The sequence below is a fragment of the Leuresthes tenuis genome, unplaced genomic scaffold, assembly GCF_036924035.1.
Source record: "Leuresthes tenuis unplaced genomic scaffold, fLeuTen1.0.hap1 SCAF_20, whole genome shotgun sequence".
Taxonomy (NCBI): domain Eukaryota; kingdom Metazoa; phylum Chordata; class Actinopteri; order Atheriniformes; family Atherinopsidae; genus Leuresthes; species Leuresthes tenuis.
Genome location: NW_027325374.1, coordinates 4,010,992 through 4,037,661, shown reverse-complemented (window position 1 = coordinate 4,037,661; position 26,670 = coordinate 4,010,992). Strand labels below are relative to the sequence as shown.

General features: G+C 42.2%; 2 protein-coding genes across 4 annotated transcripts in view; one reads left to right on the top strand and one right to left on the bottom strand.

The window, feature by feature from the left end:
* The window catches only part of LOC140278995 (ankyrin-3-like), a 111,742-nt gene extending 101,679 nt beyond the window's left edge, over positions 1-10,063 (bottom strand). The window contains exon 1 of one of the 2 annotated variants that reach the window (XM_072374157.1): positions 9,292-10,063. In XM_072374157.1, coding sequence (XP_072230258.1) covers positions 9,292-9,411 — 120 coding nt within the window. In that variant the 5' untranslated portion in view covers positions 9,412-10,063. The remainder of the gene's footprint in view (positions 1-9,291) is intronic. The other variant, XM_072374158.1, reaches the window with a different exon arrangement.
* Positions 1-26,670, top strand: part of LOC140279000 (DELTA-stichotoxin-Hmg2b-like) — a 335,708-nt gene that overhangs the window by 96,133 nt on the left and 212,905 nt on the right. The window lies entirely within an intron of this gene.

Below are 26,670 nucleotides of genomic sequence, written 5' to 3'. Positions count from 1 at the left end.
ATTTACAGGGGTTACGACGTGTGTTTACCAGCCAGCAGCCGTTATGTTCTGCAGGGCAGGCTTTAAAACCTTGATATTGTGCCTAAAAGAGGAATAAGTAGCCCAGCATTCTGTCTGTGGTCCAGCTGCAGACGAAGGAAATGTAAGTATCTGAGAACAGTTTGGTGTGTGTGGTCTGACCTCTCTCTCATACCATAATAACATATCTCCAAGGGTTTTTGAGTACTACAGATCTCAAGAGGCAGACGCAGAAGAAAAGAGGGGCCAGTGAACTCCAGTGGGTCACTCCACGCTCTAAATTATCCACCTGAATGTAAATTAATGGAAGAAAAAGGTGCTGCTGAACTATACCTGTCAATTTTGACCATAGCATGTCACACATATTTCATTAAGACCTCATGAAATTGTGTCAGCTTGTTAAAGAAAAGGCATAATATGTTTCCTTTCTGGGGATGTTGGAGCAGTTTGTTGTTTGTGTGCATTTAGAAAGAAATTAGCCTTAAAGACCTCAATAAACTACTTTTTCACTCACCACCACATAGTCCAAAACCTGAATCTATGCTGTAATTTAAAGCTAAAGCTGTCACTTTTGTTGCATTGTGGGTATTGTAGGCAGTCTGATGTTAATAAGGAAGAAGAATGTGTGGGACAACACCAATGATTTACTACATTAATCCATAAGAATAAGTTCTACTCAGACTGATCCAGCGTACTATTCTGTGACGTCTGAGCTAAACAATCTCTGTGCAAAACAAAAGTGTCGAGTGAGTTGAAAAGGCAAGACGAGCTCAATCTGCTGAGATGCAAGTGTGTGTATGTGTGCTGAATAAATGAATGAACTGTCCCAGTTCTTAGTGTCGATCTTCCACTGCAGAGGAGAGCAGAGAGAACAGGGCTGCAGGGAGGCGGAGGAAGGGAGGATAAAAGGCCCAACTAACAACATCCTCATCATTCTCTCCATCTTTCTGCCCACTCTCGACTTTCCTCTTTTCTCTGCCCCTTTATCCGACTCCTTCTCCCATTTTAATTTGTCTTCATTCCTTTCTTCTTCACATCTTTTTTTTTTTGCAGTGTGATGAGGATGTGTTACCTCTCCCCCGCATCCCCGCCGACCCCCTCCTCGTCTTCCCTGTCCACCAATAACAACGCTCTGCACCAATCCTCCGGCCCAGCAACCTGCTTCATAGCCATGTTATAGTTCAAACTCTATCCTGGTGCCATAAGGGTGGCATAAAACCCGCTGCCTTTATGATCATCTTTCATTACTTTAACCCCACAGTTCAAGCCGAGCCTCCCTTAAAACACTGCTGCACTCCCACATCCAGACTTCTCCAGACTCCAGCTGCCATCATCTTCTGTCCTGTAATGGAGTCATTCCATAATTCATAATGCTTTCCCTTCAGTTAGGTTACTTGTTTCTCTGCTGAAATGTGGGTTTGGTTCAGATTTGTTTGTCTGTCTGTGAGCAAAAACTACCCAGACTTATTTCGTAAGGCTTGGGGAAGATATGGAGCGCAGACAAAGGAAGAACACGTTACATTTTGGCAAAGATCCAGATTGCTTTCTTTAAAAATGAAAGATGGAGTATTGCCCTCCTGCTGCATAATCTTTGAGTGCCATCAGATGTCTGCATCTGGTGCTCCAGCCTGTGGAAGCTCGGCTATGTTAGCTTTGTTAAAACTTCATATAGCTTCAAAAATGATGATTTCTGAGGACACAAATAAATCAGTTTCAAGCCCACATGATGAGCAAAGAAAAAAAAACTCTTATTAGAATGGGAAACGAATATGAAAGTTTCATTTTCTTTCTCTCCTTTAACACTTCCAACATGTTTCCAAGCACAGCAGGCTGCTGTTGTCACAGCAACGCTCAAACAACCCTGATGAACACCGACAGTCTGAAGCCAAACTATTAAAAACACCAAATATCTCAAGTTCAGGGTAAAAAAACCTCCCATAAAAGAAGACTGAACGTTGAACTCGTTCGCAAACATGCTCATTCACGCCGTTTTGAGCTTGCGTGTAATATGTCACACATAAATCTCACCAGTTAATCTTTTACAGTCATGAAATACTGAGAAAATGTCAGTAAGAGTGTTTGTCTTGTTTTGTGCCATCAAAAAAAAGAACGGCATTAAATCTTTTCCTTTATTGTTAATTCATTTCGCAGTTAATCTCTATGAATTGTGTTTTTATCTTCTATTGGCTTTCTCTGCCTTGCTGATTTTAGTTTAGTTGGCTGTAAATCCACCTCAGTACTTAGTTCCCTGCTTCCAAACGTTGATCTTTATTCCAAATGTCCATTCTTGCTCTTGCTGGTGGTTATTTTTATGCAGCCGTTGCCTTTTGAGTTTCCAACGGCTTCTCGCTGTTCTACAGTGACATTAAAAACAGTTATTTTCTATTCTCATAACATCTTATGACAGGCCACTTATGTTTGTAATTTAGTTTAGATATGTGTGCTTTTGGTTCACTTGCTAAGAATGTTGGAGATTATAAATATTGAGACTATTTTTTCCAAACTTTGTCTTGGGGGAGACTTCTTGTCTCAGACTTTGAAAACCTCTAATAAAGATCAAGAAGTTACAAACCCTAAATATATATCTGACAGAATTATATTCTGGCTTTTACCATTCTTGATTTACTGTCATAAAAACATACCAAACCCAAAGATGCAGAGTTTTCAATTATAGAGGGTAAAATAAAGTACCAGTTATTTGCATGTGTCAGGCGGGAGTTTAAAGCAATGGTCCCCAAACTACGGCCTGCCACGTCGTTTTTATGGCCCTCAAAAATATGTCCGTAATGTATTCCATCCCTCCCGCACCGGACTTCAACTCCGTCAATCTTATTCCTCCCCGTTCATTCTCTACGCCGACTCCTAACAGGTGTCATTCCTTTTTTGGCCACTGGTATGTTTTGGCGCTGTTGCGCAGCCTTTTTCAGAGACGGACTCTGGTCTGTTTATCAAATGCTGCAAATGTAATAACATAAACGCATTTTTGTCCTCTTATGGCCACTGTATTTAGAATCCTATGCATCTATGAATCATAACGTTCACACTGCTCTCACCTCAGTCGTCAAGAATAGCCTCCTCACCCAGTCAAATTCCCCCCAATTCTAATCCATGGTTTTATAAGGCATTAAAATGCTCTTAATTGTTGTTCCAAATATAACTGTGTGAGTTCACAAATGTTAATAAGATATGGATTTTTAAAAATGCTTAGACAGGCTTTTGTCTAGCATTATTATTGTTATTATTCTTATTTTGTGATTTCAGCTATTTCCATGTAAGACTATGCTATATAATTTTAACACGACAGTAGGCTAACAAAGAATAACAAAATTCAGCTAAGATAGATCTGCTGTATACAGTAGGCATATTTACTGTACTGCACTGTACAGTAAACTGCACTGTTTACATGGAAAATCTCCAGAGCGAGCTGGATCTCTTTAGAAAAAGTTTGGGGACCACTGGTTTAAAGCTTTTCAAATCCGTACAAATACATTTTAACGAATGTGGGCCAAAAAATATGAAGAAAGAACAAAGAAACAAGGACTGAATATTCAGATGAGGAGCAGGTCTACTGGAGTCTAGGACAAAGAGATAAAGACCCTGGTTGTAGAGAATAAAGGACGAAGAGGCTTCAAATATGAGTGCTGGCTTAAATAGGTGTCAAGGGATTAATATGGTCCAATGCCTGGTCACAGGGGACCTCTTTGAATATGTGTGTGTGGCGCTAACACCCCCCAGTCCCAGGAGCAGAAGCGTGGCAGAACAATACAGCCTTCTGCCAGCTGACAGACATGCTGGGAGGGGAGGGAGGTATCGATAGAGACCCAAGAAGGGAGAGCGAGGAAGCGATAAAGGGAGATGGTTTCGGTGGGGGGGAGAGGAGATGAGAGGCAGCAGATAAAAAGAGCCAGTATCGAGTCCTACCCAAAAATAAACCTCAGTAGAAGCTGCAGCTCCGCTCCTCTCCCACCCCCTCCTCCAGTCTAACAGACACCTCAGTCGTCCCTAACAAATGACATGTTGAATTACATTCTCTGCCATTTCCTATCAAAGTTTTAGACAAAATCACAGATTTATTCAGACATCGGTTCAAACGTTTTTTTTTCTAATCATTTTGAACATCATCATCATCGTTAGATCATAGTTTATGCTCTTTGTCATAGAGACCAATCAAACTTCTGCTACATGTCGTTACTCTCACGCAGAGAAGCTTTATATCATGCAGAGTTTTGGTGAAAGGTTGACTCACACGGCCTGAATGCTGGTACCCTACAGACAACATTTAACATACACAGCCTAAGGGTCTAATTATCAGCACAGACTCAGCTTTAAACACAACTAGGTGTGCGTCACCTGGTCAGTTTGGTTTAATTCAATTAGATGCCATCTGATACAGTGCTCAACATTTCTTTAACATAGATATTCATTACTAAAGTGGCATTTGTTAGCTCCTTTTGTCCAAAAACATGCATGTTAGGTTAATTGCCCATTCTAAATTGACCCTAGAAGCGAGTGCAAGTCCAGAGTGGACCCAAACTCTCGCCAAATGGCAGCTGGGATAGGCTCCAACCCCCACGCGAAGCCGAATTGGATTAAGCGGTTATAGAAACTGGATTAATGGGTGGATAAATAGATGGATGGCATTTGTTGGCTACCTTCAAATATATATAGTTAACAAAAGACTTGAGTGTTTAATACAAAAGTCTGGCACATGTTTGCTGGTTGAAAACAGTCTTTTGCTCTTATGGATGTGAAGAAAACCACAGCCCTCGCCTGTTCTTTTCTGGTAGACTTAAACATGTGCATTCATTCTGTCCCTCAACATGTACTTTTAAAAGTAAACATCTGTGAGTGCAGAAGAGAAGAAAAAGACTCGTAAGGTGGGAGGAAGTAGACCGATTTGAGTCTTGAACCAACAATCTCTTGCAGGAAAAGTTACTCAGAGGTCCATCCTCTGTATAAGCATTTGTACTTGTGAGGCATTAAGTACCAGTTTATTGATTCAAGATGATATTTTGATCAAGGACCACTTAATATAATCGATAGTAGAGTGCATTATACAATAAAATAAAATTTTTATAGCAAATGTATCAAAACCTTTATTGGAACTTTTCATACTGCATAGAAAAGTGTGTAAAAAATACATTTTTGCCATGTAGCCTATATGGGTGCAACAATGAGTTGATGTCGACAAAAATCGATAACACAATTAGTCACCGAGTCTTTTTTCATGCTGTCGAGCTGGACATAATTTTTCGTACGGAGTGAGTCATCTCACTTCCTGCCTATCTCTGCTTAGAAATGCATGCGCGTTACGGTAAATAATAGCGGGAGATGACCTGTAGAAACAGTGAAATGGCTGCGGCTGAATTATCGTCCTCTCGTCCAAAAGTGTCCAGGGTCTGGGAGCATTTCACCCTCCACACCCAGAAAAAAAAACAAATTACCTGCAAGTTTTGTAAAGCCGACCTCAGAATCACTGGAGCATGTCTGTCATGCATGAACATCTGAAGAGGAAGCAGGTTGGAGCTCTGGGACTCACCATGGGAAGATATTTAGCTTGTTAGCGTAGCCTGCTATAGATAAGCGGAGTTGTCTTGGATTTTAACTTTAAAGTGCAACATTAAAATTGTATCATTCAAATTCACAGTTAGAACCAGGCTGTATCTTTTTTTCAATTTTTGGTTGGACTGTTTTTGCATTACAGCCACACTCTTCTTAGCATTATCAGTTAATGTTAAAAGTCAAGATGAAATATGGCTTGAATGCATCCTTTTTTAGTTTTAGATTTTTTAAATTAGTAATTAACCAATTAGTCGATTAATCGATGACTACTCGACGATCGTTAGTTGCAGCCCTCGTAGCCAATATGCCAGCGCAAGGACTTTTCAATCAAATAAATAGTCCGTTTCAGGGAAGACTCAATGCAACACACCACAGATAAATACTGGCCACTGCCATAGGCTGATAGGCCAGCAGCAGTTAACAAGCTGGATATCAGCAGATTCAGACTTTAGACCAATACATCTGTGCCTCCCGGGTTCAAAGTGGGCATTTTTTATGTAGGAAGATGGAGACGTAAGGAGTTTAGGTGCTTACTCATTTAAATCTAAGCTGTATCTGTGTCAGGAGCAAAGCAGGGAAAAAATATCACTGTACATTTCCAGAGATTTACTGAGAAACTGCAGAGTTTTGAGCTGCGGATCGGTGCATTTATTTCACATTCTGCATGTGATTGTGTTGAGCCGTGTTAAACCAATCAGCCATAAGACATTCAGCATTGTGGATGGACAAAAAAAACAAAAAAAAGAGCATTAAATCATTAATTTACACTATAAAAGGCACCTTTTAATGAGCGAGTCAATCAGTCAACCCGAGGTGTTCCAGCCAGTCCATTTAGCTGGCAGCCAACCAATCTGAAAAGCATGACTGACCACAGCTACAAAGACACAATTTGTTCAGGCGATGCAGCTTATGAGCAGCTGGGTGGCTTCTACTTCAACATGTCTGTCTGGAGTATGAAACTATCAGCTTGAAATGGAGCTGCGCGTTCTTCCAGCTTCCTGTGAGAGCCGCAAACATCCCGTCCACGAGCTGCTGGTCGCATTAGCCTCAAGTGCGCATCTCATATTGTCTGAGAGGGGAAAAGGATCCAAGCCAGGTGGCGTGAGAAAACAGACCGTGAGGATGTAAAGAAAGGGAAATAATTGAGGTGATCTGAGGGAGGGATATTTTTGCAGCCTGGTGCCAAGAATTGGCCCCGGGGAGACAGCGATATAGATTTACCTTGAGTGAACCAAAGATAGCTGATATCCCCTCTACAATGTTACGCTACAACCGCCGGGAAACTGCTGCTGTGACCTTACACGCCCTTTAACTAAAGCAACACGTCTCCGTCGCCTGTTGCCGCCGATGTGTGATCACACAGGTTCCAATTAAGGTCAAACCTCAGATTCACGCCACTTTGATTCCTCACTGTTAAAACTCAAAGTCCTTGAGTTCATAATGAAACGTAATTAAACATTAACTGCAGCATTTGCACATGATGATGATACTAAGAATATTCTCAGTTCAATTCAATCAAAACTAAGAGCTGCCATTTGGGTAGGAAATGGCTGCTAATGTGTAAAATAAATGACTTTGTAAGCTAATCAAACACTGAATGACCGTAAATGAGATGGCTGATGTCAGCTGGAACATGACAGCATTGTTTGGGTATTTGAATGCCAGGAAAAGTGCTTAAATTAAAGCTGTTGAATCTTAGAGTGAAGGTGAAAGGAGCAGCTCTGTAGCCTCTAAAAGGGGAGGTCTGTTTGGAGGGTGTGTGGCTTCAAGTTTCCATGAAATGATCCAGAAACTGATCTATGGGTTGGAAGTAGAGGGCTGCGTTGGGATTGGTGTCTTTCTGGTCCCACGGGGGGGGGTTTAACATTGCCACTTTACTCTTTAGACTAAGTTTCAACATGGTTCCTTTACGTTTTTCACTGATAATTCCTCAAATCCAACAGCTCAGGCAGAAATGTATAAAAAAAGATATAAACTAGCCATTTTAATGGTTTCATTACATCTTTGGCTCGCCTAATATTCTCAACAGGTGGAGGAAAATCACAATAACAGCGAGTATGCATTATACAGCGAGAGGAGAGTTCGATTACAGCTATGGAAAAGGGATCCTGTGGCTCCAGACATAAATCACAAGAGAGCAGACGGTAATGGGCAGAAATCCAACATGGGAGCCCTGCATGTAAACACCTCAACTGGACTGAACTGAACTGGACAAAGGAACTCTGCACACGCTCCAAAGGTCCATCTTTTTGTGAAAAGAAAAGTCCAGTGCAAGGGCACCAAGGTACTTTTATCATGGCCGACTTGCATATCCTGCATTTGTTTGGTGTTGTTAACAAGCTGCAGTATTTATATGGCCTGCGGGGGCAGAGTGAGGCCAGTTTCACCAAATATGGAGTTTATTCAGGTAATTCTGCTCTGCTAAATAAAATAAAATCATGATTTAATCACCGCAGCGTCATCTGACAAAATCACCACAGAAGTAACTTATTTCACTGCAGACTGACCCCCCCCCCCCCATGCATTCATTACAGGTATCCATTTTATGGTCTGGTTTGAAGCCAGCTGCGCTTCAGCCAGGATGAGCAACCTGTCCATCACAGGACCAGACGCACTCAAACGCAAACCCGGGGTCAATTACCACCAAGAATCACTGTAGAAACACACAGGCATTTGAAAAACAGGGAAAGCTCCTCACACAAAGCACCAGCAGGTCTGGACCGGCAGAACCTTCCTGCTGAGATGTGACGGGCACGACCCGGCCACTCATTTCCCACAGCATGCCATGAAAGAGTCGCCTCTCCATCCATTTTAACCTTCATACTAATGAGGTCATTGTATTGGCTCTTCATGACAGGTGGCCAACCCAGAACTAATGATGGCCTCAGGCTCACCAGCCCAAATGTCTTCACGTGCACACAGGGGCGTGCACAACTGACACACACACGCAGGTCAAAGTTACTGAAACACTGAACCTCGGCCGAACAAAGCTATCAGAGCAGCAAGGATGGTATTGATCTCCAGTCAGACCTATTGATCACCTTTTAGGTGTTTGTGTGTCAGAGATCAAGTGTAAAGTTTGTCCTTGCAGGGAGGCGTGCGAGCGCACACACAACCCACAGTTACCCGCAGGGCGTGACTGCTGACGCGTTCGGCTCAGATTTACACCTCTCCCCTGGATTCACGCCTTGCACATCAAAGCCAAACCTTAGAGGTGAGAGGACACGAGGAAAAAATCCGTTTGCTTAGAATTCAGCAGAAAAACAACAAAGCTGAAGCTGCAGCTCAAAGAGAGATAATCTGTGGCTCAACAAACAACTTGAGGCAGTGAGAGCGGTGCTCGGGGTACTTTCCCTTCAGTATAAAACATGTTTTCATTACAATATCAACCCTCTCAGTTCCTCGGGTCTGAACAAGCTGCCAGAAATACTGCCCTCTGTTTCTGATTCCTGTCGTCTTCCTCAGTGCGTGCTCTCTGCTCATCCATCTTTCTGTCTTTTTCACCCACCCATCCACCCCCCGTCAGTGCTGCCCCTGGGACCACCCCTCTCATCCCGCTGGGTTTTGTGCATGCATGAGTGTGAGGCTGCATCATGACAAAAGAGACTCTACTAGACTGACACGACTCAAGCCTTTCTGTGCTCCCATTCCACCATTACTTTTCCCTTCACCTTAAAAACTCGTCATCCTCCCCTCCTCCTCTTTCTCTACCTTTTTCTTGGCTTCACGCAACCGCCTCTTCGCCTTCTTCCTCTCCTTCTCCTTTTCTTCCTCCGCGGCGTTGAGGTTCTCGTCTGCTTTCTTCTTCAGCTGAGAGGCGGCGTGCGCCATGCTGCTCCAGCTCAATTAATCCACACAGGTGGGAAGAGGCGACGGAAGGATGGAGCGGAGACCCAAAATGTCCTCTCGGCTGCTAATTGTTTGGTCTTTTTTTGTTCCTCCTCTTCTCAGCTGGCTTTTGTCAGAGAAGCTGATTGAGAGGGAGATTGTCCAGAAGGGAGTTTCCACTTCTCCCTTTCAAAATTTCCCTCTTTCTTTTGTTCCTTTTCTCCCTCAGTAGTTATCCACACTGTGCAGATGCAGTGATTCAGTGTGGGACAAGAAAGACACACGACACGCTCCTCCAAAACCCCCCCCCCTTGAGAAACCAGCTGCTTCTACTGCTTGGAGCTCAAAGTGCAAAACGAGTAAAGCAAAGGCAAAAAAAATGGAAAAAATCCATTGAACATTAGACTTGAAATTGTCCTCAAGTTACAAATAAAAAAAATAGCCAGTTACAAGTTCATTAATAGAGCTTCAGGGTTGGAGGTCCAAGAAGGGGCTCAAGCTTCAGCCTCTAGCCAAGGAATAAGCTTCGTCTTCTGGGTAAACCCGCTGGTCCTGTTGCCTGCTTAACTGGCTCCCTGATTCTGCTGCCAGCACCTGAGCCACCGAGCCATCCTCTGTACATACAGACGCTCGGTGTGCGACGTCTCGCCGGGACACATGAACAGCAGGGAAATGAGGTTGAGATAGGAGGAGGAGGGGAGGGAAGGAAAGGAGGGGCAGAAAGAGGTAGAGAGGAGCTGGGACAGCAGGGAAAAAAGGAGGGAGTAGGAATGGATGAATACCTCTGCTTAATACCAGCTGGCTATGGCTGAGAGATAAAGACTGAGAAAGGGAGGATGAGACCTCACGCAGGGAACATACAGGACAAGCACACAGTGGGGATCCCACATATCGCAGCGTGCACTGTGTGTGCAGCCATGATGCTCCTGTTATAAAACTTCACAGCTCAGCCTCTTTCTGCATCCCTCTGCCCCCCCACAGGTTTTCCCTCACAGCTACAGCCAAACAACATGTTCAGATTCATCAGAGGAAAAACTACAACGATCAGTGTTGAATTTTCCCACCAACCAATCATCATTCAGTCAATTAGACCAATTCAACCGGTCGTGATCCTAAAACCAGCAGAGCAAACAAAATGCCCCAACAACTCAGCATCTTTATTATTCATTTTGTCCTCATCAAGACAGATTATATGGTGATTTCAGAGCAATGGATCTTACAGCAAACCACACGTTTGCTGCAGGGATGGAGCTTCAGTTTGGTTCAGTCCGTCTCTCCGGCCCAGACTAAAATATTGCACATGAACAGCTGGTTATGATCCCCAGTGATTCCCCAAAGGAAATCACTCAGCATCACCCCTTTCCTTTCCCTATGGGGTTAGCTTGACCATTAGAATTGCCTTGCTTTAAAGGGAAATTCCACTATTTTAGGGTACAATTGTCACGCCTGGTCCTCCTCCACCAGCACACTGATCACCGGTTCTGACACTACAATTCCCAGGATTCCTCTGTTCATGTCATCATTGTCTGCACCTGTGTCCTCCTCATTACCCTCATGTGTTGCACCCGTCATCCCTCTACTTCTACCCAGTGTTCATCCAGCTTCCTTGTTAGTCTTGTTATGTCTCAAGTTGTAAGAATAAACCCTCTGAAGAATGCCCCCCCCCTTTATTAGACAAACTATCTGTATCTTTATCATGGCTGACCTAATTACAGCATATTCTTTTTTCCAATTAGAAGGCTCAAGCCGACTTCCTGAAAACTGCAGTTGCATAATATATTCCCCCAGGCACCGTGATGAGGATGATCAGCCCAGCCTCATTAAAAAGGGTCTAAAGTGTGAGGTTGTAACAATGGTGTCTGTCCGGTGGCATTCAGGTGACTTGACGTGAATCATCCACCCGTTATCATCTGCTTCTCTGAGGTCGGGTTGCAGGGGCTACGGTTCCAGGGAGGGAAACCCAGGCATTGTTCTCTCCAGTTTGTTGTGGGAGATCCCGAGGTGTTCCCAGGCCAGAAGGGATACATTATCCCTCCACAAGCTCAGAGTCTGCCCCGGGATCTCCTCCTCCCAGTTGGACGTGCCGGGAACAACCTTCACAAGGACTCGAGATAATTAAGTTGGCGAGGAATGGAAGTAGTGCCGCGACTGTTGGTTCCATGGATCAGTACCTGCTGTCATCCCCGTCCTTCCTCCTTATATTGTGCGTTTGTGAGCGAGTCAACGTTAGTGAGGTGTCAACACATATGGAGATCCTCTGTAGTAACTATTGAGTAGTTCTAGTGAAGCTGCCATGTTGTGTGCTGTGGACCAACAAAACTATTACATGGTGTCGTGAGATCAGGTTGGGGTGATAGTGGGTCCTTTGATAGTTAGTAATACACATTTAAAGGGGAATTCTGGTATTTTTAAACCTGGACCTTATTTCTAGCCTGAAATACTTTCATCTACTCACCGAGAACAGTTTGGTGAAAGAATGAATGAATGAATGAACTTGTACTATAGCTCTTTTAGCTCATAGCTGCTGTGTTGTTGTTATTGGCGGCTATCGGGGGGCTTATAGAGGGTTTCTACACACTCGTCCACTGGGCGACGCCCGCCGCTGCAGCACAGCTCATTCACTCCGGTAAGAACGTCCATCGTACTCAAAGTTGTCAAAATCTGATAAATATCCTGCCATGTTGCACAAAACTATCAGCAGCAAACTCTGTGTGAAGTTAGCCGACTGTCACAGAGCACGGAGTGAATAAACTGTGCTGCAGGGGGGCGTGTGGATGAAGTGGTCCCAGTAGAGTGCCTGTGTAGAAATCCCTCCGTTAGCTCTCCTATAGCCGCAAGTAGCCACATAACAGCAGCTATGAGCTAACAGAGCTATAGTACACGTTCATTCATTCATTCTTCTTAAAGTATTGGTGAAATAAAGACAGATAATGCCTTATTTAGAGGCTGCATCCTCTAAGCCCCGTTCACTCCGTTATATGGATCTCCAGTTATCTAAATATCTTCCGAAGGACGCCGACTTTCACCAAACTGTTCTCGGTGAGTAGATGAACGTATTTCATGCCAGAAATAAGGTTTAAAAATACCGGAGTTCTCCTTTAGGGTAGTGATCACGAGCGAGGAGTTAAACAGAAGACGAGACACGTGGAGACGGAGGCCGAAAAACAACAGACTTTAGTGAAAGAGGACACATCTCGGGGAGCAGCTGGCATACCTGCTGTCGCCTCTCTGCTGCTGACTGAGGAGCATAACTTTGCTGCAAACAGCGGAACCTGAGAGGCCCCCACAACTACAAACTAAAGAAAGCAAAGCCTGGAGACCGGCTCGAGTTGGAGATTCACTTAAATCCACTGACAAAAAGATCTGCATTCAATCAGTTGTGCTTAAACCAACAGGGACAGAATATCAGCTGACCTGGATGGTTACGCCAGATCAATAATCTCCGTCCATACCTTCAGTGAAAAGAGTTTCTCTTTGGTGCTGATGCACCCCCCCCCTGCAGGATCAAACTGCAGCCACCCTGAGGTTCCTGCTGCAGAACTCTCTCAATATTCAACAACTTTCAGATTAAATTGAATTATTTAGATCCAATAGGGTAAATTCTTCATTTTACAGTTTTTATACACAGTATAGATATATATTGTGTCATATAATGTTTAGATTAAATGAGAACGGTGCACGCAGGCTGCTGTGCACTAATTGATCTATTATTAAAGTAGTCATGTATAATTGATAAAACACTGATTTGCTCAGATATGTGGGTGAAATCGTACCTTTAGGGCTGTTAACTACCTTCTAGGAAGCGTTGGGAATCAGCATTAAATCAAAGAGAAGCAAAATGTCTACTTTGTGCTCTGAGGTGGTGCTTTCTTTTCTCTAAAACTAACGAATAATGCCCAAAACAGCTTGAAATCCAAGAGGAAGATGGTTTTTTACGTCTCACAATCAGTCCGTCTTTGGGTGTGTAAAGAGCAGCTATAGGATGAGCTCGTCAGTCAACTGCAGCCACTGAATATTATACTGAATATTAACGACGTTGGAGAGGGGCTGGGAAGCCTTTGAGCACGTCATGTGACGGCAGAGGAGGCTTGCAATTGGCTACAACATGATAATAATAACCAGGAGAGGAGTTTCAACCACATTTTTTACAATTAAACCCAACTTTTACACATTCTAAACTGCATTTGCGCCCAAAAACAAGATGTGAGACAGTTTTGTTGTCAGAAAGGCATCACAAGCCCTTCATTATTTGATTGACTGCATGCAGGATGTGTGAGGAGGACTCAACGGGAAACGTAGTGATAACACAAACTGGTTTGTGCTGTATTTTCTAACCCTGTGAGTTCTGCAGCCAGGCGGCTCTCCAGCTTGTGTCCCAGATATCCAGTTCTGGGTGAGAGCCAAAGAACAAAGACTTTTACATCTGACTTGAAAGGGATTAACTAATGCATCCATGGATGAGATTCTGCTCCATAGGAGGCAAGATACCTAAAGTGAAAGAAAAAGAATCTTTGCACAGTTTGACCCCTTTATCGGTCTGTTTTAGCTGAAGTTGGGTGACTTTTTAGCCATTTCACATCCATTTTCAGTCTCCTTTCATCTCTCTGTAGCTGTTTTATGCCTTTTTTTGCTGTTTTGCACTTTTAGTTGTCTTCATCAACACTTTTCATCTATGTGGAGTTATTCTGTGTCTCTTTGGATTTCTTCTGATGCGTTTTGTGTCACTTCTGCTGTTGTGTTGTGGTTTTATTCTTTCTTGTATGCTTTTTTTTCCTCTTTGCAAAGTTGTTTTGCACGTCTTTGTGGTTGTTTGCCTGTTTTTTCTAATCATTTCATCCTCGTTTGGACTCGTTTTGAGTGTTTGTGGCCATTTTTGTGGTTTTCCATCATTATTGGGAGTTTTTGTCTCTCTTTAAAGTCAGTTTGGATGATTTTGTAGCTGTTTTGGCCCTAAGTCTCATCATTCTGAATAGCTTTGCAGTTGTTTGTGCCTTTGTAACCGCCTTATGTCAACTTTCATCAGTCTTTGTGTCCTTTTATTGTTTGAATTGGCATTTTTAAACATTGGCATTTTATTTGTCTCTTTCCCAACACTTTTCATCCTTCTCAAGTTTTTCCGTATCCCCTTAAAATTGATTTGTTTGCCTCTTTGTAACTTGTGTCACTGACATTTTTAACCCGTCTCTGGGTCTGTGGCCTGTACACACACACTGTTAGCATAAGCTAACTCCCCACTGTATGCTGTGTGTGTAAAACTCCTGCAAAGAAAGCACATTTGCAGCTAATCTCTCAGTAATAACAATTGATTGCTGAAACCTACATTCTCATTAAGTTTTCCCAGGAGAAGCATATGCTGGGCGTTGAACCTCTTCACACTTTTTGTGTCTGGCAAAATTTCAGCCGCGTTGCTCTACGGACGGCAATCATTAACCCAACATGTTTCCTATTAAAAACTGAAGGACCTTCAAATATTCATCAACAACTGTAATCAGCTCTAATATCTAAAATCTGCACGCAGCGTTCTGTGTGTTCAGTGCTAATCGGCACATGTTAGCATCGTGTACAGCCTCACGGAGGATGAATCTTTAATGGACGCACAACTTAAAATGTTCTGAAACAGTAGAGCTGTAAAAAAAAGTGTTAAAAACAAAAGAAAAGGGTAAAGCTATGGTGGAGGAGCCGCTCTGCCACCTCTCTAATCACAGCACACTGCCTGCAGATGCAGGCTGTTCCGGCTCCCAGAGCTGCAGCTCAAAGCGTGCATCAGAGTGAACATGCTAATCATTTTGGTTTTCCACATATTAACAGTGATAGAATCCTGTCATTAGTACACAGGCAATCTGAGCCGCTCTTTTTTTCAGTCGTTAAAAACATTTCCTCTCAGCTCTCACTCAGTCTCAACGTGTTTAAAATGGCACAAGCCTAACCAGCCTAATAAGCAGGACATATGATGAAAAATGTTCCATTAAATGGAAAATTCTTTCCAACTCCGCGCCTAAAGCTACAGTAATCACAAGCCAAACTTCACTTAGTGCAGTATAATAAGGCATCTGTCTGCGAGTGGCTTCAGAGAGGATTTATTGGACTAATCCTTCATTATCTCAATCTGTAATAGGAGCTTATGAGTTAGATGTACTCGCCCTTTAAGGCCTCCTGTCTGTCCTAAAACTGGGATTAGCAGCAGGTGATTTCTTTCAACATGGATCAGATATTCCAAACTATCCTAACAAAAGGTGGGATGTTTAAAGGTTTAGGACTCTGGCTTGCAGCCTCTGCTGATATCTTTAAAGTGACATTACCCCGTTTTCTCCGTCTACTCACTCAGAGTGGAAACAGCATACTCAGGAAAATGTCAGGCCCAATATGTGGGTCACCAGCAGAGATGCTGGCAAGTTGCATTAGTTTTTTGTGTTTACTCTTATGCAACCTGCTCTCTCCGTTTTCCTTGTATCAGTCCCTTTGTCTGTGTGCTGCTGATCTAACCGAAGCTATGCTAACTGCTGCCTGCAGCAAACTACTCAGTGCACATAGCCGTGAAGCTGCAGTTAATCAGCTGATGGCAGTGGGTGTGGTACTGGCCTCCACAGGGGAGACACAATATTGCTCTCTGAGAGGATGAACAACAACTGTGATCAGAGGATTTCATACATGAAAACATTAGCACAATGACCCATATTTAAAACCTAAGCATGTCATTTTTTTCAAGATAAACCGTTTACCTGCACCCATAAGCTTTGTTCATTATGTTAATGGCTGCATTATCATCAAACTAATCGGCTAATTAGTAAATGTGCAACTGGCAGTTTAAAATACTTAAAGGTGTAGAAACATGCAGGAAGAAAATAGCACAACAACAGTTTCTTCCTGTTAAACTGATGCTTTGAATTGCTTTTAGTAAAGCAACCATCAGTTAAACAAATACAAGGAATAAAATGTTCTCATTTTAGAAAGCACACCCCGATGTAGAAAGATTTAAACAACCATTCAGTAATCATATTTGTTGGCTATTCAGCCTGTATTCTTTCACCATTACAGCGCATCTTTAACACGGAATACTTTAAACACACGAGTGACTTTACACTTCAGGTGCAAACACAATGCACTCTGAATTACTCTGAATTACTCAAATTTATTTGTAGATCACATTTCATGCATAAAACAATTCAAAGTGCTTCACATAAGATAAAAGCATTGCAGCGGGGAGCAGAAAAAGCATGAAAACATGTAAAAGAATATGAATAGAAAGAAATAAAATTATTTGAATTCATTTAAATTAATAAAAACAGTTTAGATAAGTTAACAGATATCGTGCAGATTTCATGCATAGACACATGAGAAAAGAAATGTTTTTAACCTGGATTTAAAAATGTCTACATTTGGTGACAGTTTCATCTCCTCTGGCAGTTTGTTCCACTTGTTTGCAGCATAGCAGCTAAATGCTGCTTCTCCAGGTTTAGTCTGGACTCTGGACTGGACCAGCTGACCCGAGTCCTTGGATCTAAGAGCTCTGCTGGGTTTATATTCTCTGAACATATCACAGATGTATTTTGGGCCTAAACCGTTCTGGGATTTATAAACCATCAGCAGGCTTTTAAAATCTATTCTGTGACTGACTGGAAGCCAGAGTAAAGACTTTAAAACTGGTGTGAGGTGTTCAGATCTCTTAGTAAATTAACTAACTTGGAAAGAAGCAGAGTTGATCAAAACATTACACACACACATATTCAGCCATTTTTAGTGGTTGACTCTGCAGAAATCTATATAATGTATAAAGAAACAACTAATAAATGTAAAACCTTACAGTTATATGACGAAATGAACCCCTTCTGATGCTTTAATATGGAGTCTGGCTCCCTCTGGTGGCCACACCCCACTGACACTTTTCCAGCTTTTTTTTCTTGCCTTCAACTGAACAAATTTAATCTTTATGTGTTCACAAAAACTGAATTATTCACGTGTTGGGAACATGAACGAGGGCCTGGATTTCTGACCTTCAAGCTGCTGAACAGTCTTCCTGGAAGTCGGCAGAGGAAGTGTGACGCACATTCAGTGATGCCGGTTTTCTGCCTCTGACCTGGAGTCAGTTACAGGATGAATTTTGGTGGCAGTGTGCATTACTTGTGTATCAGATGCAGTTCTTCTTGTGATCACTTAGAGGCACCCTCGCACAGACGAGAGCAGGTGGAAGCTTCTGTTGTTTTTGTTGACACACTGAGGAACAAAGGCTCATTTATGGAGATGCTTCGTTGCCATTTCAGAGAGAAATGAGCAGCTTGAGCTAGTTTTATACTCTGCATTTACCTCTGGTCTGCTGCACCTATTGGACCAAAATGTGTAGATTTCACGCACTTGGAGTCCCTTAAAACTGTTGCACTGTGAATATGTCTTCATGTGCGATTATATGAAATTCAACAGCACATCTGCTGCAGTTATGTCAGTAAAATAAAGAGTTGAGACCTTAAAAAATTTGCATTCTTAGGTACTAATATCATGTGTCTTCCTAAATTGGCTTTATGGAGCTCAAATGTATTTGGTCGGTAAATACATAAACATTTTGTTTCAAGTCAGAGCTTAAAGTCATACTTTCTATTTCAATCTGCAGACCCAAGAGGGTAAAAATGGCAACAACAGCACATTAGCAGCACATAATGCATTGTTCCATTAAAGTATACCTCATGGAATTACTTTTAATGCGTAACAGGGACTCGCAGACCAGCCCTGAGTGGTTCCAATAATCCACTTGGAGCCTAATAAACATGAAAACATCTCCACTTTCTTGATTAAATTCAAATATCTTCATAATGGATATCCAAATAATTCCTCCTAACACAATATCCTGATATTACAGGAAAGTAAATCAAATTAGATGCAATTAAGATCGTTCCAACAAGCTGGTACAGTTTGGTTCATGCACCTCTCACACCTAAAACCACTCTTGCAGAAAAAGTCCAGGTATGGATTCAGCACAAACAACAGCATATTAAGCAGACTCAGTAAAATACAGTCACAGTTATATGCTGACGAGACGAAAATGTTACTTAACCAGAGCAGAATAAGACAACTGCATGAAGAAAACAAGCCGTGCTGAGCTGGAGGAACGTGGAATAGTCTCAGCTCTCCATACAAACAGATTTCCCTCACTAGAATTAAGAAAATAATCTTTTTTTAAAATGCGTGTGGTGATGCAACATCTCCAGTTCTCTGCAGAGCAGCGGTTTACATCTCAAAATCAGAGTGGAGCTCACTTTGTTCCTTTAAAGGCCCCGATTGTTGGGATTTATCACGAACAGGACTAAAGGATGTCGTTTTGTGAGGAAGTGGCGCTCCTGTGTTGGTCAGCGCCGTCTTTGGTTGGCAACATACGGAGACGTAAATACCAGCACATTTTAAGCCAGTCTGAGATAATTATCAGGTCTTGGGGTGCTTCTGCTCTTTCTGTCTTCAAACCCTGAATTACTGCAATACTGACATCTCTTAAATGTGAGAAAGACTGTTAAACAAGTCCTTTAAAACATGCTCACTGGATCCCATCAGGTCAAAATACATGAGAACACGCCGGACATTCAGTGCATCGAATACATCTGAATCACAGACTCTAAGACAACCGCTCAGCAGATATTTCCTGACAAAACTCAAGAGAATAAAGTGGAGGTACAGACCTGTACCGTAAGCTGCCCGCTGTTGAACTTTCCTACTTTGATGTCACACCAGTCACTTTCAGTTGATTTAACACCGCATGCCACTGCCTCTTTTGCATTAGGGGAGCAGGAACAAACTCAAGAATAAACTAAGATAAAACTAACCAAACCCAAACTTGGAGTCTGTAAAACAACTCATAAATCTTTATATCTGGCTAAAAATCAGCTTATATGGACACAGACTGCATCCCTGTCTTTGTGAGAGTCTTTTTTGGCAAAGAAAATTAACTATTCAGTGGGAGGAAACCGCCTTGCTCTGTCTGAAACACATGTGCACCGACGGCTTTCCCAGCTTTCAAAACAAGCAGCTCATGAGAAGGAGATGGGATCCACACAGAGGGAGCTGGATGCTGGCGTTTTACAGCTGAGACTCATTAGAAAACATGTAATAGGGACATTTGTCTCCATCTCTGAAACGGGAACGCCAAACCATGAATAGTGAAATGTGTCATTCTTAGCCATGATCAGTTTTCCACTCCAACCATGTTCTGTAACATCTAAACCTGTCCATGTGTATTAATCCTCACACTAACCATTGAGTGAGCTACAATGAAGGAGAAAAGTGAAAGGAAAAGGACTTGAATTGGGCCTTTTTAATGGAAATCTGTGAAGTAAGGCCTTCGTTGAGCATCTGTGGTCAAATTAACTGTGCAGAACGTCCACAATGTCATATCACAAGACCCCGAATGAGTCCGTTGTGACCAAAGTTGTTGAGATTTCTCAATTCTGCAGATGCACCTCAGTGTGGATGTGAAGGATTCTGCATCGCTGCAGTGACGCAACACAAAAAGGTTCTAGTTACAGTGTGTCACCCTTCAACTGCCGTAAAACACAGAAGAAGAAGATGGTGTGAACCACCACTGATTTAGGACTCAGATAGCTCTGCTGACATTACTTTGGTGGGAGTAGAGCAACAGGTGAAAGTGTTTTGAACCCATGAACAGAGTTTGGATTGTCTTAGGCGTGGTGTAGGAGCTGCTAGACGACAATCCTGGGACCAACGGAGGGACCCATTTGGGACATAAGCCTTTGCAAGAGCATCCAAGTAGATGGAGCCGTTCCATTAAGCTCTTTGTAGCTAACATCAGGGACTTGAATCTGATGCGGGCGGCTAAGGGCAGCCAGAGGAGCTCAATGAACAGAGGGGGGACGTGTTCTTTTAGGCTGATCCAAGACCGCGTTCTGGACCATCTGCAGAGGTTTCACAGCACAGGCTGGAGACCAGTTAGGAGACCAGTTAGGAGACCAGTTAGGAGAGCGTTGCAGTAGTGAAGGTGGGAGATGACCATGGCCTGCTCCAGGAGCTGGGGGGCATGTTGGGTTAGGGATGGTCTGATCTTTCTTATGTTTAGTAATGCAAAGCGGCACAAACGAGCAACCGAGGTAACGTGATCTTTGAAGGTTAGTTGGTCATCAGTCATGACACCCAAGTTTCTAGCAACCTTTGATGGAGCAAGAGATGGGGATTCAGTTTGGATGCAGATGCTGTGGTGTATGGTTGGTTTGGCTGGGTTGGTCATGTGGGAGAACTGGGTTCAAAACCCCTGCATGAAAGGTACTAAACTATCTCCAGTAGGGGTCCTTAGGCAAGACCCCCTATCTGCCTATCTGTAAGTCGCTTTGGATAAAAGCATCTGCTAAACATAAGATGCACGAATTGAAGAGAGCAAAGATTCTCAGCGTTAGCTGTGATGAATGAAGCGAGACGTTAGATAGCAACGTTCTGATGCAGCGTCTTTATTTAAGAGGAGAAAACAAAAGAGGAAAAGTAGTCCTTGTACAATTTTTGAGCCTTTTAAAAACTGCCCCATTCTGTGTTTTTTGTAGCCGAGAACTCTTTTCTAGCCTGGAAACCGCAGCATCTACAATTTAGTTTCCCACTTTGCTTCCGTCCATCTGAAAAGATTTCTCTCTTATTTGTTTTGGGGCTTTTTTACATCGTACAGCAGAGTCTTAAATTACATTTGTGGATGCAGCGACAAACTGAACACCGATGAGTCCACGCAGCGGTTCCCTCTGTTTTTAATATTGTGCTGCCTGAGGGCCAGAATATAATGCTTATTTCATACTGTATCATACAGATTGCATTAAGAAAAGTTATCTCTGAATTGTCGAAGTGTGCACACAGATTTAAACCCTCTCTCTTTATTTCATACATGAGATGTTCCACCCCTGAACATTTCCAGCATTTCGTTGCTTTTAACTCGTTTTTTTTTTTTTAATGTTTTATAGACACCAGATTAAACATGTTTATACATGGTAAAAATAAATATAAATGTACTCAGATACTTGTTTTCTACTCTGTATATTATGTATTTATATAGGAGTATTTGTATAATAAAGTGCAGTCCTTCCAGTGGCTCTCAGCTGCCATGTCAAAGAAATGCTCTTATTATTTGAACATAACATGGCCTCTGTCTCCTCCGGCTGTCTCCTCTCTGTCTGATATCTTACAGTCTCTGTCACTCTCTTGATTCCTTCCACTCTCACTCTTCACTCTGACAAAGCAGAATCCAGATATCTGACACAGTACACTGCAAATGGGCTTAAACTAGATAAGGTGCAAGAAACAAACACACTGCAATGTCCAAGTAACTGCTGGATGATGCTAGAAGCCTCTTCTTCTGCAGGGTCAGTCTGGAAGATGAGACATATTAGGAGGCATAAAGGTTTGGGTGCAGCATCTCTGGGCAGCCCATAAAAAAAGACAGTAATGTAGCCATCATACAGCCAATCTGCCTCGATTAGAACTGCAGCCCGGCCATTCTCGAATGTCAAAGCAGAGCCGAATAATCACATTTGAGCGCAGATTTGCTTCTCAAATTGATCTCGGCCTGTAAGAGTAGTGATGAAGCATCACAACCAGCATTCGTTAGGTGTGTTGCATCTAAAAAGTACGATCTGCTGTGTTAATGCACACTTTGGTCATTCTAAAAAGTTGAGATTGAGCACTTTGTAGAGTGTTAAAAATTATTTATCCACGAACCGTGCTGCAACAGGGATTTATACAAGCTGGTTGGAGCAGGATCTATGAACACCAGCTGGTGATATTAAAAAACCCGTCAAAGTGAGTAACACTGAGCTCACGGCCTTCCACGACTGCTTCGACTTCTCGTCCACATTGAAGCTCGTTTTTATTGTTCTTTAAGCAGAGTCGACTCTACACTGCCTCTGGACTTTTAAACACGGCGGTCACAGCGCTTTACGAGGTCTGTTTGGTCTTCATAACCTGATGAACATGGTATTTGAGTCTCTTCATCGTGGAGTTTGATTATACCGACTGCCACTCAACAGGTGAGCTTAAGTGCTCAAAGCAGATGGAGTTTCAGCAGAGTGAAAGTGATGCTTTCTGCTTGTACAATGCATTCGTGCCGTTGTCTGTTACTCTATAATGAGAGCAGAGAGGCCTTGGGACACGATGGAAAGATATCCCCCATTCGAACACATTTAAACTCTGGAGTTATGTCAACATATCATGAATCTACCCGCTGACGTCCAAAGCTGGTGGGCCAAGAACAAAGGTGACAAATCAATGTGTGGAACACAGTCAGAGGAAGAGAAACCTCAACATACACGACCTCAGAAAGCTCCTAAGTGAACAGAATCTGTAAGACTGTGATGTTTACATCGGTCTGTTTGGGGATTTATTTCACCGTGACCGACTGTCTGTCTGGGGTCAGCTTCGGTCTTCTGCTGGCACTCTGCCATCTGTCTCCACGGCAACCGGGTACACCAGCCACAAATAGCACTGAGCGCAGTATCCCTTCGCTGAGGCCACATCGAACCACATCACGCTCACTTCGCTGTACACATCCCTCCGCAGCAACAGATAGATCTCATCCAGGAAGAAGAAGAACTCGCCTCGTAGGGCTCTGAACTATCATTTCAGTACGTCGTCAAATCATAGGCAGCCAAAATAATCAACAAAAAGGACTAAATTCTTTCAGATGACTGATATGGAGCTGTTCTGTACCAACGGGCAGCTGGTAGAAACGTGCATCTCGTTTTATCCTGTAAAGCACATCCCTACGGTTAAAGTCGTGCCATTCACTCCATGTTTGTCTTTGTTTACCACTGAGCAGCTGCAGAGGCCAGTGAGAGCAACTGTACTTCTTTTTTGCTTGGTTTTTGTGTTTCATGGCATTGTGACCAAACAATGCTAATTTAGAGGCTCATAATTTCTTGCTGAAGGTTTACCAGAAGAGATTTATGTGTTTTAGTCTTCAGAAAACACAATGTTCCTCATATTTAATATTTATCTTAGCTATAAACCTAGCTACAAGCTAGCATTCAACAGTGTGTCCTTTGAAGGGGTTTTTCTCTCTTTTTAAGTGCCTGTGACATTTGAAGGGGGTGTGGTTTGTTAATCCTACACTATAAATTAAATCAAAAGTAGATTTCCACTTTGCAAACAGAAATGTTCCGTGCTAATCTGAAATAAATGGTTAAAGAAAGTGTGAAGCTGCAGCTAAACAATGGTTAGATGATGCGGTTGTGTCGTATATCACGTTTAAAAGCACTGAAGTGAGGAAGTCTCATTTCCAACTGCTCTTAAAGAGGTGTTTATCGTGTGTGTGTGTTCAATATAATATATATTTATTTATTTATTTATTAAATACAGCTGCCACATACTACTTGCTATGAGGGGAGCACGCAGCCTCTCTCCCGCTACAAGAAAAATGCACACATCTCTTTAAAAGAAACAACTTTAGTTGAAAAATATTCTCCCAAGGAGCAAGAGATATGATATAAATCCCCAAAATACATTTTTAGCTTTGAGCTGCTCAAAATTAGAGCTAATTTTAAATTCCGTAGGTTTTTAAATGGAAAAACTGCCAAGATGTTGCTTTAAGTAAGTTTATATATTACCCCTTTAATTGTCAGTAAAGTTGAAATAAAACCATCTCATATCCCCTTTTCTAAAAAACAACAAAGGATGATCCAATTTGTTCCATTCTAAAGGAACTACAAAAAGGAAGCCTTAAAGCGCATTTTCCTTTAGCATTTAGATGATTTAATCAGCTCTTAGATACTTCAGGGTGATTTCAGAAAAACACTCCTCAAGCAGACCCAGACTGTCACGGATGCGTTTCCACAGAACACAAACGATCTTTGGCATCGTCTTCTTTAATTTGCAATAAAAACTACGGTAAAACACTGAAGGAAAACACTGTTTGGTCTCATTAAAGCAGCACATTGCTCCTACTAATTGTCACATGTGTTTTAGTGTCAGCAGAATAGTTATTTTGATAATATCACTCGAGGCCTGAAAGTAAAAGCCAAGAGAAGATTTATGATATGACATATGATGCCTTTGGTGTAGCACTGTTTAAAGAAGGAAATAGGATATATAAATAGATTATCCTTAATCCATGAATCAAGGAAAAAACATGTTAAAAAATATGAGAATGATCACATAGCTCCAGATCTACGTATTTAGGCAGAAAATGACTGTATTGTTACTGTGTTGTGAAATGACTAACTGTGGATCATCTGTAATCACGCTTGATTTGAAAATTACATTAGACTTAAAATCTGGTGGGTTTTGGAGATTAAACCCTAACATATCCAGCTCAGTCCTCTCGTCTTTACGGTGTGTGTGTGTGTGTGTGTGCCGAGGCTGGGGTTTGTCTGCTCAAATCTATGTGGAAAGACAAGCCTCCCTGACATTATAAAAGGTTAATTAGATATGAACTTTCCATTATAGACAATGACAGCTCCGCCTAATCCCTCCTTTACACACAAATGCACACACAAAGAGCATACTCGAACCCAGCAGGATGCAGCCACTTCAGGACGGGTATCCTGACCTAGCTCTGCTGGGCATGCTCAGTAGAGGTATGCGAGCGACCCTGACGGTGACACCTTGGCAGGCTGTCATGGCAACACATCAAGTAGCAGGCATGTGGCCGCTGGAGGAAGGAGAAGTAGGAGGAGGTGAAGGAGGGCAGAAAACATGAGAAAAGAGGTGTGAAATTAAAAAAAAGAAGCTATGGAGTTGAGGAAGGAAGGAGAAATGGTGATAAAATAAAGAAAATTATCTCGTAATCTTGGCTAATGGGTCTCCAGTTGCCTGACTGACCTTTTCTATATTTGATCTTGGGTCCAAAAATGTACCAAACAGCCCAGATGTAGACCCTGAATATCGTGTATCAGCTTATACTCCAGCCATATATTTAATTAAAACACATATGTTGACAACTAACAACACTTAATGTGATATTCTTCACTGTAAGGTATTAAAAAGCAACACTGCATCATTTGCACGTGCGCCTCCGACATTGTTTTGGATGGAAAGATGCAAGAAAAGAAAACGGAAAAAGAAAACTGATTTTTATTAACTGCAGACTCAGGCATGTTTGCCATGGAGAAGTACAGCTTGCTTATATGTGATCCTTGATTGATTAATAAAGACCTGGAGCAGGTTAAATGTTAAGCTCTCTGAATTGCTGATAAAAGTCATGAGAATCGGACAAAAAGTCCATAAAGTAACTGCGTTCGGTCTTAGATACGAGTGTGGGGGGGTTAAGAAGTGAATTTGTTCTACTGTTTGCATTAAAATGCTTTGAAACTGAGCAATTGATTGATTGAACACCTATATTCAGTGTCTGTTATACTAAAATAAGCTCAAATTACCCTCTCCATCCAAACTGCGTTGTTAAAAACAAGTGAAATATAAAATTCATTCATAAATCCTCAAACTTTATTACGTATTTTACATTTATATCAATACTTGTTTGAGAAGAACCTGAAAGAATCTTTATGTCAGCTGTTAATTATGGATGTTTAGGGAAAAAAACTGGAATTAGCGAGAATCTAATCACAAGGTCATATTTAGACACTGCAGGTTTTCTGAGCTTATATAGAGAAATATGGCGTTTGCCCCTTTTTGTGCTTGAACTGTGTAATCAAACCAATTACTTTCTTGCACATGTGTGCTGCTTTTCTGCTTATGAGGCAGTGAATATAGGCGTGTGCACGGCTGAGTGACAGAGACAAATAGACTGAGACGGTAAAAAAGGAGCTCGCTTCTTTGATGATGGTCAGTAAGTGGTCTGTTTGTCGAAGGGACGCCGTTCACGTGTCATACAACTCAAGCAGATCGCGTCTCTGTGGCAGCTGCACTGTTAGCTATAGTGGTGCAACATGACATGATTGATGAAAGCAAGATTAAGTGCAAGCATACGTGGTCCTCGCTTGTAGCGAGCACACACACACATGCACACAATGATGATGCATTTCAGAGTGTGTGAGGAACAGTCTGGGTATTTCCAGCAGGCGATCTGCCAGTACTCTCACTGTTCTGGACCAGAAACCCCTCCGCCTTCTGCCACTTCTCATCTTCCTCCCATCGTCTTTCCTTCTCATCTATGTTGCTTTATCCGTCACTAACAGTCTTTGTCATGAGAAACTATTAACCGTTAGCAACCGCGAGGCCTGAGCTGGACCAGAAATCCCTCCTCTTCCTTCTTCTGAGATTCAAAGTGGAAAGCAACAAAGTATTTTCTATCATTCAAACAAGGAAACATGGAACAGAGACGATCCATTAACAGGTTATCAGCTG